The 16337-nt window shown below is 39.7% G+C and overlaps 1 protein-coding gene across 1 annotated transcript in view; it reads left to right on the forward strand.

Annotated features, from left to right (window-relative positions):
* The first annotated feature begins 6178 nt into the window (after positions 1-6178).
* LIX1 (limb and CNS expressed 1) overlaps positions 6179-16337 on the forward strand; it is a 49347-nt gene continuing 39188 nt past the window's right edge. Inside the window, exon 1 of the mRNA XM_014867208.3 lies at positions 6179-7818. Coding sequence (XP_014722694.2) covers positions 7737-7818 — 82 coding nt within the window. The 5' untranslated portion in view covers positions 6179-7736. The remainder of the gene's footprint in view (positions 7819-16337) is intronic.

The following is a 16337-nucleotide window of genomic DNA, read 5'->3' on the forward strand; positions in this document are numbered from 1 at the left end:
GGTGGTTGTGAAGTTTAAATGAAATAACACCTGAAAGGAGCTTAGCACGGTGCCTGATACACACTGTATGCGTAGTAAATATTGCTCAAATGACTTAAGGTTACCAAAAGGAAGATTACAGAGGAAGTTTTCCTATTGTCGAGATCACTGATAGTTCAGCAGTGTTCCTTTTGGCGCCCTGTTTTTATCAAGATGCACGGATATTTTGCTTCTAGCTTTGGATCCGTCTCCTTGGTGTTCACATTAAATAAGCCTTTCTCACAAGATGTGCAGTTTATAGTTGTGCTAACTCTGCGGTGTTGGTAGCCATTGGTCTGTTCTTTGGCAAACAGCTGCCTATCTTTGAGCTTTCATCAGAACCATAAAGATCTTCAAAGGGTACAAACGGAAGGTTAGTACAGCTCAAGACAATCATTCTTTTAGTCAAGTGCTCAGTAAATTTTCTGACAAAACACATTGTTGACTAATTAAAGAACTCGGCAGGTAAAGCTGCTACCTTGTGGTTTATCAGCCACTTCCACAGGATGGAGGGAGGAGCTCATTAGGTTCTCAGGGAGAGCGCCGCCCTGAGGTCTAGGCTTATTTGAGGTCACAGATTCTGTACTCTGGGTGGGCTGAGGCTCACTGTCTTCCTTGTTCTTCATGCCTTCTCACAACATCTTTGAGAGCTTCAGGCCATATCTTAACTTGACCTTGATTCACTTTATTGAGTACGTGCTGGAACGTCTTTTGCAACTGTATAAGACAGGATGTGGTATAGTTCAGCCATGAGTTACATGGTTGAGTAATAACCAGGAGTGTGGGGATAACTCCAAAGCCTGCCACATTTGCGAAGGCTAATGTTACATTTTAAAGACTGAAAGTTTTTTTACCTTAATTTTGTAAATAATGACATTAATATTAATATTTTATATTACATTTAGAGTCAGATTATTGTAGGCTTAATTCCATAAACAGGAACGTGTCTCATAATACAAATAAAATAATATTATTTGGGACATGTGTCACAATATTATGTGCTTACATTTAAAAAAAAAAAGCACTTGAAATAAATGAATCAAAAAACAAACCATACTTGCTATAACTCTGCTATTGGTAAAAGGGATTTGACCTACATTAGGAAGAAAAATATATATGTTCACACATCAGTTGTCCAGGTGTTTGGTGGTATATAAAGCAATATCAGGGAAGGGAATACACAGATTTTTAAGATACAGTTTTCATGAGCAGAAAGCCTCTGCTGTATTTGGAGAGACGAGGAAACAACAATAACCTGACAGCACGAAGTAAACCATACTGAAGGGCCTGGTCCCGTTGATCTAGTGCTGAGGAAATTCCGAGGACAGTGGATCAGTGACAGGCCAGAGGGATTTGGTGAGTTCTGGGGAAGGGGGATTTGATTGGATAGATAGACTGAAAAGGATTTTGCAAAGAGAAAATCGTGCAGAAAATCCAAAAGACGAATGTACTGTGCTTGCTATACTATAGTGGGGAAAAGGGTGTTGTGCAGCAAAGGACCAAATTATAGATGATTTGGAAATATTTTTCAGCAAGTTTAACTTGATGTGTTAAGCAAAAGAGTGATTATAGGTTTTGGGCAGTGCAATAATTTGATTTTAGAGGGAGGCGGGAGGGGAACTAAGGGAAATTTGTCAGTGTTAGAGAATGGATTGGAAGGGATCTGGAATAGAATCCTATTATATTGTACTAGAGTTATAGAGTTTATGACCTTGTTTTTATTTTAGAGATGAGAAAACATCTTTAGATGTAAAATTACTTGCCCAAAGTCACATAGAGGGAATAAAGTTGGGAGTGAGTGGGAGGAAAAGATGGAGCTGCTACGTCCAGAAAGGTGAATATAGGAAAGCCAGTGTACTCAGGTGGTGTATCCAGCCCAGGGGTCTGTTCTGCAAGGTCACTAAGGACCACGAATGTTGACGTGTCTTCCTGGTGCCGTGGAGGTATGAGAGGAGACAGTCCTCACAACCAGGTCCAGGCTTGGAGTCCTGTCCTCCACAAAGTGTCCTCCCATTTTAGAAAACAAAGGGTTTTTTCCCATAATAAGCATTTTCATCTTCTCACAGGCCCAAGAAAACTTATCTCAATAGACCAGAGCCCTGAGTGGAACATTTCTGGCTTTTCATGGGGAGTGGGAGGGGAGCGGGGTGGTGCCGGGGGAGAGGTTCTTTTTCCTTGAGCTCAGGGCTGCAGAGGTACCTTGAGAGGATCAGAAACATCTATGATTCCCTAACTTGGTCTTTGTCCAGTTTTCAATTTGTGGAAAAGTAGACCCCCTTTCTATGCAGTTTCCTATTCTGCCTTCTTTAAACAAATTCTGAAAAGAAAGAATGTTTCTTCTGTGTCAGCAGCGTGCATGCTAAGGCGCAGTGCTCTGGTGATGACTGCATAGGAAATGAAATGGAAATTACAGTTTACAGTGTGAAATGGATGGCACAAGGCTTTTATCTTAATGTAAGCATATCCGCAAGTGCAGCCTGAATTGAATTGAGTATACTAATGATACAGCCTTTACAGGAAGCTTCATCTAAAATACATGGAGCTGTGAAATTACCGCCTTGCTTGAACCTAACAGCGCCTTCAACTAATCTCAGGTTTAAGTTAGTTGTTTATAACCAATAAATATTCTCCCTAGGTTTGTTTTCATCTAATATTATTAATTTCTTTCATGGTTTAGATTTTCATTTTAATTTGCTCATTATTGTTGCAAAGGTTTAAACATTCCATACAATTCATACCCTCAGAAAACGTGACTTTAAAGAAAAAAAGGTAGCTCCAGCCAGCGCGTGTCAGCCAGGCGTGTGTCCATCCCACAGCACGCCCCTTAGAGAAGACCTCATCTCTTCATTTGAGGAGTGGCTCAGAGATTCAACTGGAGTTCAGATCCCTCTCTTAGGATCAATCTGATCACTTTATAGCCACAACTTGTATAAAGTTTTTTCTGGAACACCCAACAAAACAAACACCTGCCCTGGACAGTTGGATCTGGTGGGGGCGGGGGAGGCGGTCTTGTGAGAAAATGCAAGGCGAGGGAGAGAAACCAATAGGTAGATAAACTTTTATGAAGGAGAAAATATTGTTGTAAAGGACATTGGCAAAATCCATTCCAAAAACAATCCTTTTCAAAATATATATTATGCTGGAAGTCAGCCAGCCACAGTTAAGCTAGTCAGTTCAGTTTTCACAGAACACATATCTTGTGACCCAAGGGCTTGGTGTAAATTTGAACATCCCAATTCTCCCTCCTAACTCTGAGTTTATCTGGAAGGTGTGAGAACTGTGAACTAGCAAAGCCTCCCCCCAGTGATACCTTTGGCCTCTCAAGTGTTTCTTGAAGAATCAATTTTACTTCTCTTTGGAGACCAAATTCCAATCAGGCCTGGGTAACTGGTTACATAAAACAGTCAAGATGACATGGGCTCATTTAGAATCCCAAATATATGCAAAAAAAACAGAAGGCCCAGATAAATGAGGAGTTTACTTTCATTGTGCTTTCTAGTAAGATTGTCCACTCTGACTGCCCTGGCAAGGATAAAGGGCAGCTCACTAGTGGTTTTTTCTGATGGGGAGGGAAGTTATTTCAGGAAAGCATTTTTTATAGGGTTCTATAACAATGATGAAATGTACATTCCTTTAATCTGTAGATGGGATATTAATTACTTTTCTAATTATTTGCTCCTGCAGTTCAACAGATTCATTCTTATTGATGATTTCCTAAATGTAGTGAAATATCGATGAACAAATATCTGAGATAAAGTTCTTTTATGTTGCCTGTGTTTTTAAACTTTTGTCTAGTAATAGGAAGTTGCCTTTCCAACTGACCCGCTCATAAGTACCTCGATTCCAACATCTCATTGGTCCCTTCCCAGCTGAGAGTAAACAAACTAACATTGAGCAGCCATTTCATTCCTGTTCCTTGTTCCTTCACAGTTGAGAGTAAACAAAGTTGATGCTAACCAGCCATTCATTCCTCCTCCTGGTCTCTTCGTAGTTAAGGCTTAAACAAAGCTGACACTGAACAGTCATCAGTCATTACCTCCGCAAAGTCAGTTTCCTCCTGGCCCTTGCCCTTCTTCGCCCTCCCACACACCCCCAGAAACCCTCTTGCACACAGCTCCAACCCTCTTCTGCCAATCCAGCGTTTAGGGCCTTCCAGGTCTCTCCACCCAGCTCCCATCAGAACCTGGAAGGAGCTGCTGTCAGTCATTTCCCATTGTTTTTATAAACCATTTGCTCTGTATTAATTTATTTAACTGCATGTCTCCAATTCTTTTTCATTTTATTTACTTTATCTTAAATTGTAAATTTTTAAGAAGGCATTAGCAGGTAAGTGAGGAAATTATTTCAGGGAAGATAATCTTCCTAAATCTGCATCAGCGTCCTCTCCCTCCCTCAGTCACCTGATTCCCTAGAAATGAGTATTTATAAGTTGGCTCAGGCTCAGTTACTGCAGGTCTAGTCCTTGGAGTCTGCATGCCTTGCACGGAAATCTTTCCGGACGTGGAGTCTGACCAACTTCACTGCAGCCTCACCTACAGGCCCGCTCTCCCCCTTCACCTCCCCAGCCTCCTCCTCCAGGGCAAGGCGGATTATGAAGTGGGGAGGCGAAGAGGGTGGTGGAGCTTCCTTCCTGTTTTCAACTAAAGATGATCCGTTGATGCATTTATGATGTTTTCCAACATTCTGGATGTTACTTCAATTGGTGGCCCCCGCCTCCTTATCATTTTTGTACCTGTAAAGAGCTGTTTAACAACAAAAATAACACTGGAATGCTAGGAATGAATTTCCTTTTCCTTACCAGCAAAATTATTGTTTCCATAGACTGTTTTGTCACTTTGTGCATGAAATGGTGCAAAATATACCACCTTGATTTCTTATCTTCTCCAAGAGTTCTGTGCTCCCTGGGAGCTTGGTATGTGTGCTGTTGGCACTGAGCCTTCCTCTTGTACCATTGGGTGGTAAGTTTTGATCACTGAATATGTCAGTTGGATGCAATTTCTCATATTTCTGAGTTGTACTCTGACAGGATTTGTAAAACATCGTTTTGGTTTCACTATAGTCATCTACCCTTGTTTCCATACTTTGATTTTGCTTTTGGCATGTGCCTACAGATGGTTGAGGTTGACAGTGAAATCTAACGTGTGAACTGTAGAATCTGCACTCAAATAGACACACCGCACCGGGGTTTCTCAGGATCTTCTATCTCCATCAGATGCTTTCTACATCAAAGAGAGAGAGAGTGGTGAGAAACCGCAGAGTTGTTTTTCTAGACTGTCTCACAACAGCTCTTTAAGGTGAGAAGTCTTTATAGGCGGACAAGGGAGAAATGCATAAGCAAAGGTTTCAGAGACCTGCTGAAGGATTGGGCCTAATGAGTAAGAGGAAAGTATACTATGAATCCAACTGGAATGTTGTATAATCCACCTTTCTAGAATTCTTTTTTTCATTTCTTAAAATATAACTCATTAAAGATGATGATTTTTTATGAAATTATCTTTGCAAAGCTGTTTTGGAGTTCTCTGAGCAGATGCTCATAATTTGCCTTCTTTAGAAAAGTCGTGTGTAGGTTGAAGATTAGTTTTCTTAACGAATTCTTACCTTTCATTTTGGTTAGCATTAGTGGTAGCTTTGAATTCACCCTATTAATTTTTCTCTCTCGTATTGATGAATGGATATAAGATTGTGGGAATAGAAGCAGTTTGTTTGAAGACCAGTCCAGCTTACAGGAAATAAATATATGACTTTTCAAAAGGCTAGAAAATGTGTGATAATATTTGTGCCCAATAGCCATAGAATCATAAATGTTAGATATGAAAGAGAGCATCCAGTTCAACCCCCTAGTTTTCTAGATGAGGACTCTGAGCCCAGAGAAGATGAGTGACTTCTTCAAAGTCATACAGATAACAAAACTCAAATCCTAGTTCCTACTAATCCCAAATTCAGTATTCCTTTGACCACATTACACAACCAAAATATTTTTATGTACCACTGGAATTAAATTTAAGCCCATAAAAAGTCCATTTATTGATCCTAGCATCAGATGATTCCATCAGATGGTTCAATCATTTCTAATTTTTCTGTTTTTATATTGAAAATTCCATATTATTTTTCTTGTTTCTTGAATGGGAACTTTAAATATCTTGGTTTCCAATTCAATATCACACTAAAAGTACTTGCATTCATTTCTACTTTGTGCCTAATCAGTGTATAATAGTTTTTTGGTCTACAAAGCATCTAGTTTCTCTTCTAAATTATAAACTCCTGGATGGCAAGGACATTGACGATTTCCTGTTTGGTACAGCCCATGTAAAGTACACTTTGGGACCCTAAATAAGTATCTTAACATGAAGGGCCGCTTCTTTCAAGTCCTTTTTTATAGTAATATCTTTGCATTCTGGGGCAGCCCCACGTCTCTGTTGTGTGCAGCACATACTCTCTGTGGGCATTTTCTAAGTGATAGTCGTTATAATAGGAATTATTATTACAGCCCCATTTCTTCTGTTTCCTTTTATTAATTCCACCATTCTACCAACTAGCTGAAGAAGCTCATCACATGGAAAATATTTTATTTTTATATAGTCTTTAAAGGACTGGTTTTAGTTAATCACATAATACAACATAATTATGGAATCTGACAATTGGAAAGCAACCTCTTGTGCCTACCCTGGAGAAATTTTTAAATAAAAATAAAGAAGTCCTCAACAAGCCTTCAACATCTAATGTAGGTTACAGCCATCGAAATCAGTTCTTTTATATCTGGTATAAATCTTTATGACTGCAGCAGAGTCCGGTGACTTACATTGACGTCTCCTGTGGAAAGGCCATCTAACGTTGCTGTGAGTGCTGTGAGTGCTGTAGGACATAGGTAGGACAAGAATCTCTGTTTTCTTAAGATCTTTTAATAACTCCTTACAGTCTTTTGAAAAATATATTTTTGCTTCTCTTGAAATTTTTAATACAAAGAATTATCATGAAAGCAAAGGAAGTGAATGATAATCAGAATTCATTAAAGTCAATCTTGGGAATGATTTGCCTTGAAGGATAAAAAGCGAAACAAATGTTCCCAGGCGAGGCGAAAGACAGTCTACGAGGTTTGCTTGCCACTGCCCATCAGAAGCGGGGGAAAAGATTTAAAACTTGGCTCCCAAAGAGATGCTCCTGAATCCAAATAGAAGGCACAATCTGATGCCTGGCTACATCCACAATCTTTATAGCACTTCTTTACCAAAGAAGAATTTAAACTATTCTGATTCTGAGCTTGAAACTCCTTTTTCACTAAGGAAATTTCCTTAAGAAATAACCTTCTTGACTTTATATACCCGAAGACAGTACATGTGAAGATGGGAAACCAAAAGAAATATCCAAGTCAAAGAGCAGTGCGCCATTCAGGCAGAATCTGGAGGAGAGGAAAGCTATTCCCTGATTAGCGAGCTTTCCCCGCTAGCCTGTAGGTGGGTGTATTTAACAGAAGAAAGCAATGGGAACCGCCTGTCAGCCAGCCTTTAGAGCTAATTAGCTCAGCATACAACAAAGATAAGTGAGCCGGGGAGGAGGGCCCCCTGAGGGGTCTTCAGATTCTGGGAAATGTCTGATTGGCAGATGTTAAAAGGGATTCTTCAGTAATCCTGTGCATCAATGAGCTGCACAAATTCAGTCCAGGACTGCAAGGATTCAGGCATGAGGACGCTGTGCAGCAGGCTCGCACAGGCAGACCCAAGATGGACAGAACCTTGGAATCCCTGAGACACATCATTGCCCAAGTGTTGCCTCACAGAGACCCGGCTCTAGTCTTCAAAGACTGTAAGTACTGAAGGGGAAAAAGTTTTTTGACTCTTTTAGAAACTAGTGCTAAACGTCTAGTCACATCCTATTTAAGTATGATTTCTCCTAAATCTCTGTAGTCGTGTGCCGCGGTCTAAGTGATATTTAACTTGCTCCTGACTTCAGTCAGGAGAATGATTGCATTTCACCTCCAGGCATTAGTCGCTGGGTTATTTTGTCAGTGATACATCTTGCTAATCGTTTAGAAGTCTCTTAAAATCTAGGACTCGCCCAAAACTTAATGAACTTTTCCAGAAGCTTTCTTAAATAAAGCAAGGTTGATTGGTACTCAGATCAAAACTAAAAGTAACTTGAATATGATAATAAAGTATATCTATGTTTTAACTTGTTTAATCCACCATAACGTATATTAATGTTAAATCAAGTATTGTGTTTGTCTGACAATTTTGGCTGTAAGCAAGTTAACAGTAAATGACCACTGAGCTCTTAAATTTTGATAAATTGTAACACTTTGGTTAAAAGGCCAATAAAATTAGATGTCTTTCACCTCTGCAATACCCTCCCCCACCAAAAATCTAAACAGCTTATGGCAAAAGTTATTTCAAAATCTTTTTTTTAGTGATTATGAAAAATAATTCAATCAGGCTTTCCAATTCTAGCAATACCATTAAACCATTTGTCATGTAACTTCGTTTCTGGAACCAATTTGATTTCCTGCTGCTGCAAAACAGACTATCTTCACGTTGTATCTTATCTACAGTGGGTTTCATATTACAAAGGGCTTCTGAAATAGAACTTTGCGAGGGAACTGCCCAAAAGGTAAAATGCACATGGCATTTTTTTCCACTTCAATAAGTTACAGCTTTCTTCTTTGTGAATCTCGTTATGTTTGTCTCCATCAAAACATCAATGGTTTGGATTTTTGCTTTCTGATTGCTGAATAATGTTAGTTTCCAGATGTCCTTTTAGTTTATATTTCTCATATGTATGATGAAGAAAAAGAAATGTTAGGCCATTTGATTCTATAAAATTTTCTTTATGGAAATTAAATTGTAAGCAATCTGCTCTCTAAGCATAAAATGAAAGCCCTTCTTTCTTTCTTTCTTTCTTTCTTTCAAATACTGTCTTCAAGCATGTGTCAATAACTATGTTAAAACTAATAAAAGTCGCTCCCTCCCCCGTCTGGCCTGGAGTCTATTGAGGTTTGGTATGTTTCTTTAAGTGAAAAGGGAAGGAAAGAATGTCTCTCTCCTACAATAGCGCTGAATTCACTGGTGGAGGGTGAAAGGGCTCCTGACCTCCCCAAGGCTTTGGATAAATTGCATAGGGCCAGGGGTCTTGTGCTGACGCTCTGGAGAGTGGGAGCAGTAAAAAGAAACAGAGGGGAAATTTTTCAGAGTTCATTGTGAATTTAAGAAGTTTAATCTGAAATCACATGGCCCACTCTTTAGGCTGAACTAAATCCCAGCAATTGTTTACAGTCTAGCAGAGAGAATAAAATAGAAAAAGGTTAAAATAAAGCATACATTGTGTTCTATTATCCAGACCTTTGCAGGAACTCTTTCATATGGAAAAACAAAGAGGTGCCAAATTTTATATATTTCATTCATTAACATAGAACCTAAATTTGATCAGATAGTGTTGCCTGCTTACCCCAGAATGGGTCGCCACTCACCAACTGCTTGCACGGCTTCCTAGGTGTGAATATTCAACTGCTGATCCTCTCCCTTCAGATGTTTCTAATCTGAAAAGTGACTAAATGAAAGTAAGCCAAATGGCAAATTTCTGTACCAGGGATTTTTAGAACATCAAAACATCCAATCCCTCACCATCTTCAAGGGGTAAATGGGAACAGGCTTACTTCCTTTCTGGGGCAGGGCATCAAAAGTCTGCCTGGGGGCTACGCCATGCCTTAGCAACCTGTCGTGCACTTGCCAGAGTTTAGCATGTGGACTCATTTTCCTTGGCACACCCATAAGTTGCTGCCACCACTCTCTGTTTTACACAGCCTGTAAAAAGCTGTCACTAGCCTCCTCTACTTTTAGTCACTCCTGGCTCCTCTTTCCCCACCTCAATCCAGTCTCTTCCCGGCACAAGGAAAGGTCTCAGCACTTGGGCACATCACTGCCAATTCCTTAGGAAAAACTGCTGCCTTGCTTTCCCGCAAGGTGAAAAGCCAATTCACGAATTTTTAAAACTCAGCACAGTTGAACAAAGGAAGATTAAAAAAACACTCAAAGTGTTTTTCTAAATTTTTCTTCTATAAATGCAAAGGCAGTTTTTTCTCTCTTCATTCTTTGGAAACCCGTAATACAGCGGATGTCAATAATCATTTGATTAATTTGTTCTCCTCAGTTGGCTTTTGATTTGTTTAAAAAGAAGCAATAGTAAATTGAATTTTTCTCTTCCAGTTGGTCAGGAAAAGCACCCAGAGAGTTTTCTGGTCTGAGACTGATGCGCATGGGGATAGTTACATTCATTTAAGAAAATAAGGTTTGAATGCTTTTCTCAGCCAAGGAGGCCCTCCAAGTGGTGTTTTGCAATGCATTAAATCCCTCATTTGTTTTAGACAAAGGTGTTCATCTGGCAACAGTTGGGATTTGTTTTTTATTTTCTTTCTTGGAGGGAAATGAATTCCATGACAATTTTTTTCCCTATTCCCTATTTCACATTTCAAACGAAAACTAATGGAAAGACATTTTAAGTAGGGTTGGCTCTCAATTTGAAGTTTGCTCATCTAAGCTGACACCGGACTGGTCTCTGCTAGCTAAACATCTCCATTTTGTAACAAGGGGTGCCGGGAGTCTCCACACCACCAGACAGGATCTCTCTGCAGAGAAATGAAGGCGCATCTCATGTGGCCTTCCATTCCTGGCTTTGTGCAGCATCCAATTTCTTCTCATGTGTCATGTGTCACAACCAAAGATGAGCTATCCTAAAAGCAGCCCCTGTCAGCTCTTCTGAGAGTACATGTGTGAGCTTACCATTTGTTTACCACTGTTTGACAGTTTCTCACATGCTTTCTCAAAGGAGATCACCACGTGATTTCAAGATGGCCACATTTCAGATTCCACTCTGAGTGTTAACGCTTCAAATTACAAGAGCATAATATGCTTATCTGCCGTCTTTGGCCTCGTCCTTCGTCCATTCATGGTTATGCAAGGATGCCAAATCCTCATCACGTGATGACAGACACTATGCTAGGAGCATTCATTCTTCACAGTAAGCCAGTAATGCAGGTACCATTGTTATTTACAGGTGAGGGGACCAAGGCTTATGGAGGTTAAGGTGACTTGCCAAGGTCACACAGCTAGTAAGTGATAGAGCCAGGTTTCAAATTCTATCTTCCAACTCCTCACCTTTAGCCACTACAAGACATTGCCTCTCAGAGGCGTTACATTACCATGTCATTCATGCTGTCATGGCAGTATCTGTTAGGAAAACAGAGGGAGATTGAAATTAACCCTTCTGGGAGTGTGGAGGGAACCTGTGAAATAGGCACATTTGAACAGCAGTGTGATAGGAGGGGGAGAGGGGAAGGGCATTTGTGAGGAGAGAGAATAGCTCGTCCAAACGCAGACCAGGCAACACAAGAATAACGCACAGGGGGAGGTGAAGACAAGGCTGAGAAGGCAGGTGGAGTCACGCTGAAGTGCAGGCAAGAGGGAGCCACTGGAGTTAACAGTGATCCTAGATTAGTTCTGGAAGTTTATGGCCTTATGTTGCATTGGGGAAAAGATTATATTGACATCTGTTGGAGGTACATTTCCTGATACTAAGTTGGGGAGAATTGCAGCTTTTTCACAGCAAGAATCCTTTTGCCCATTCAGGCAAGATGCAAGATTTGTGAATGTAAACAAGCCCATAGGGAGAAACCACTTTTGCTAACTGAAGTGCAAGATCAAGGCAAATTTTCTCAAACAGATTGTTAAAAACCTACCTTAGCTGTCACTAAAACCATGAGAATGTGTTGGTTTCTAGCATTGACTTATAAAGTGACATGTTAGATTTCACTAATATGTTCCCTCAAATTTTATAATTAAAAAAAAATATGGAAACTTTACTAAACATTGCATAAATAGAGGTAAATTTCTCACATATGTGAGGTGCATTAACTCTTCCATTTGGGGAAACATTTTTCTGCATCATCAGATAGGTGAATACTTCAAAAAGTACATTTTTACCTGTTGGAAATATTGGACCAGACTATACAGCTATTAAAAATATCTTAGTTATCATGAATGTGGCTGTATGCAATACGAGAGAGCAAAAATCCTCAAGAGTCAAGTATTTTCTCCATGCTTTTTAGTGCGGTTATCTGAAATCAATAAATTTGATGATACATTTATGGTTTTTGCTTTTCACAGAAAGGACTAGAGTAGGATGTAAGGGATGAAGGTACTTGTGCAGTGAAATCACTACACGCGCTGCATTGCAGTCCACCACGGAAAGTGGGCCTGACAGAATATGGTCAAAAAAACCTGCTGCTGCTCGATAGCTCATGTTGGATTAATGATTGCATCTTAATTACAATCATTTTAACTCTGATAATTTTAGCATCTAAACTGTGGATGTCTGCTCTGCTGAAGCCTATTCAAATGCTAATTTTACTTAATTTATCACAGGATACAACTATTTTTATTTGCATTTATACTAGGGGAAAAATGCAGATTTCTGTTCAGCTATCACTGGCATAAGCACTGTTCTCTTGTTTTTTCCAGTAAGTATACATTTGGCAGAGTTTAAATTCTGAAAGGCTCAGCCCCAGGGTAAAATTTTTCAAAATGGAAAAGAATAGATGGCTTCTTTTTTTTCTTTTTCTTTTCTTTCTTTTCTTTTTTTTTTTTTTTTGAGGAAGATTAGTTCTGAACTAACATCTGCCTCCAATCCTCCTCTTTTTGCTGTGGAAGACTGGCCCAGAGCTAACATCCATGCCCATCTTCCTCCACTTCATATGTGGGACGCCTGCCACAGCATGGCTTGACATGCAGTGTGTAGGTCTGCACCCAGGATCCGAACTGGCGAACCCGGGCCACCAAAGCGGAACGTGCAAACTAAACCCCTGAGAAAATAAGTGGCTTCTTGATCACTTAATGGCCATATCTGTCCTAACACGTTTATTCCCTAATGTATAAATAATATTTAAAACATCAAAATAAAATATGATTTATACCCCTCCTGTGATCAAATCTGATGCCTCTTCGTGGTCTGCTGTCTCATCTCACCATAGGCTTTTTTTTGATAGTTAAGATTTGTTAGCCTGAACCCAACTTTAACAACTTCTGAAACTCGTGTGTTAAGTTACAGCCCATAATAGGATACAGCTGCACAAGGGTGAGTTTTTAAGTTATGATTTTTCTGTTTAAATGATACGGTTTTACTGATTATGTGCTACAGATTGATTTAAGAAATATAAGACAACTTTAGAAGCCTTTCATAAAAGAATCTTCTTTATTTAATACATTTCACATTGAAGTTTTAACCCCAAAGGCTCTTCTTTCTTTTCCTCCATGTTCAAATGCTCACATAAGTTTAGTCTATCCAGGTGGTTAAAACAATCCTATTTTAAAAGAAAAAAAAAAAAGAATCCTATGGAAAGTTCAATATTGACAAAATAGGTCATTGTTACACTTCCTGTAGTTCTCTATATTCTCTCTCTGGTGTCCATGGAATGCTGTTTGAATTATGGTTTTGCTTTTTTTTTCCCTGCTGCGTTGATAATCACTTGATCCCCATTTTGATCTCATCTCTTTAGGCAGCTGTGGGAACCCGTCATTTAGTCACCACTCCTTTGGCAAGTATGGCCTGTACTATGTAGTTTACATTTCTCTCATGTGGCTCCACACTATGAATTATGGTTTCGTGGACATGTTTTTGTCCACACCTAAGTTGGAAGTCCCAGGAGGGCAAAGCCATACCTTGCACTTCTACGTAAGCCCCAGGGTGCCCCTGACAGCACCGGGCACCTAGCAGGTACACAACAGACGTTTCTTGATTGCTGATTGGTTGATTTTCTCCCTCACAAAAAGGGGGGAAGATTTTTCTCATTGTTAAGTGTTCTGCTTCAGGATGAAATAACCTGTACCGGGACCTTCTAAGCCATCATCCACTGACACCTTAATCACCACCTAATTGCATGCAGGGTTAAGTTGACAGCCAGATGAGACAGGAGGGAGCTTGGAGGAAGAAGGGGTTCTGAAAATAAACACAGCCCCGCAGGCAACCTCCCCAAAGCACTGCCTCCAGTTGGCCTTGGTGGACCAGCCTGAGTTATCCTGTACACCACTCTGGCACAGTGACTTAGATTGCCAGTCCTTATCCTCAGGTTCTACCCTCGACTCTGGCTCCCCAAAGGCCGTGTACCATGCTCTTTTGGGCCAGACTCTGTCTGTGCCTTGTATGTAAACCCTAGTGAGGTAGCTGTGGCAGGGCGGTGAAGAGCTTTCTTATGTTGACTGTTCCCAGGGACAGTGTGTTACATGCCTAAAGCCACATTGGCACAGATTTGACCCTTTTAAACAAACAGAGCTGGTCAGTAAAGCAACCGGTGTTTGCTTTTTCTTTTCGAATGCTTGGCTGGTTATCTAAAATCAACAGTCCTACAAAGTCTCTTCAATACAGTGCGATGTCTGTGCCCGGTGGAACGTGGGAAAGATACATATTTCCTGATTGGTTAAATAGACTACATCAGGTTTTTCTTTTACGTAGCTTTTGTGATTGGATGACATCGTCTGACCCGTGGTGAACACATATCCCACAGGGGAACTCGGGCGCGATGCTACTGCTGCTGCTGCTGTTTAATTTGGGTATACTTAATGACCCTTTATTTCCTTTTGTCTGTGTGATGCCCTCTTGCTCCTTGTATTCTCTGCCCTCTGCCTTCTTAAAAAAATGACCCTGTACTTCCAAAGATATAAAAAATAAGTGTTATTAAAGTTCTCCCCAAATGATTTACAGTTTAGCAATTTTAAATCGTAAGGGTGAAAATTAAACCAAAAAGCACGATACACTTTTGGCATATTTTGGAGAATCTCCCAAGAGGTAAACTTTGTAAAACAACTCAAAGGATCATAATTCCCTCAGGAAAAGTGTTCAGGGTAGAGGATGGGGACCAGACCCAAAGGGAAAAAAAGCAAACAAAAGAAGAAACGCAACCAGCTTCCCCCAAAAGCTGCTGAAGGAGCTAGACACTGACTCTGGAGCTTTACTAAAAGAAAGTTCCTCTACTGGGAACAAAGCAAGGCTCCAAGCTGTCTCAGGCCTGCTGTGCGGCTGTGGCTACCTTTGACAGAGTGTCTACACAAAAAGAAAAGAGGCCCAAGAGTCCTCCATATTGTACCCTACACACAGGCCATGTCAGCAAGGTTCTTAAATTAGCCTGATCAAAACTTGGCAAAGCCTGAGGATGGTTATAAATAATTAGACAGCTGGTTCTGTTGGTCAATGTCCTGGAGTTCGCCAAGCCAAGCATAAGACCCAAAGGTACCCCACTTTGCAACCCATTTTGCATGAATGGCAAATTGATATCATTCCTTGAGCTTGCCTCTTAAATTATTTGGGGGTCCTTTTCCTCAACAAAATTAGGAAATCACATTGGCAAGAACAAGTTGAACATGATTGAATTGCTAGAACAGAAAATATTAATTAACTTTATTTTAAAATATCACCTGTTAAGGCTAATTTATTTAAAGATTATATTAAAATATTATACAACATAAATCCATCTGTTTGGAGGCAGAGAATCTATTTGAAAATATGTTAATCATCTTGGAAGCCTCTTAATGATTTATTCTTACATGGTAGCCCTTCCAATTTGTCTTTAATTGTTTCTGGCAAAGGAAATTTTACCCAACTAGAATTTTTTTCTCATGTAAGGCATAAAGAAATTGGTTCTTTTTTTGATAGATTTATAACATACTTTTAAGATCTCCTTTGCTGACAAATGTCTCTCTTTCATTCGAGACTTTTCTCATATTAGATAATTGAACTGAGCAATGAACTACAACACTTCTATTTTCCTGAAGCATAAGCAGCCTTTAAACATTGATTTAAAATAAAAGTTAGCTCCTTTCTGTAGTTTTTGCTAGGTCTATTTCCTTTAGTATCCATTAGAAAGTGAAAAATTGGGACAAACATCCATGTTTCCAGATTTTGAGACATGTAGCATCTCATGCATTTATTTTCTGGCTGTTATGAAGCTTTGACTACCAGTGAATGATGTCAAAAGAGCTTTCTCTTTCCCATCACTGAACTCTTCATATATTTTGGAAATAAATTAAATAGCACAATGTGTACAATTAGAGAATTTTCAGATGCAGACTATTTTTAGAATGTTTAATGATATGGTTTCCAATCCAGGAGCAGTTTCAAAGATGCAATAAGCAAGCATATAATCATGCCTTTTCCTTTCTTCCTTCACCCTATCTAACCACAAATAATAGCTGGCACTTTAGTGCTTACTACGTGTGAAGCTCTAGTCTGAGCATTTTCCATTTTAAGCCTTACAGCAACCCTGTGGGGTAAGTGCTGTGTTTCAC

Source organism: Equus asinus, chromosome 9, assembly GCF_041296235.1.
Source record: "Equus asinus isolate D_3611 breed Donkey chromosome 9, EquAss-T2T_v2, whole genome shotgun sequence".
In the NCBI taxonomy this organism is placed as follows: domain Eukaryota; kingdom Metazoa; phylum Chordata; class Mammalia; order Perissodactyla; family Equidae; genus Equus; species Equus asinus.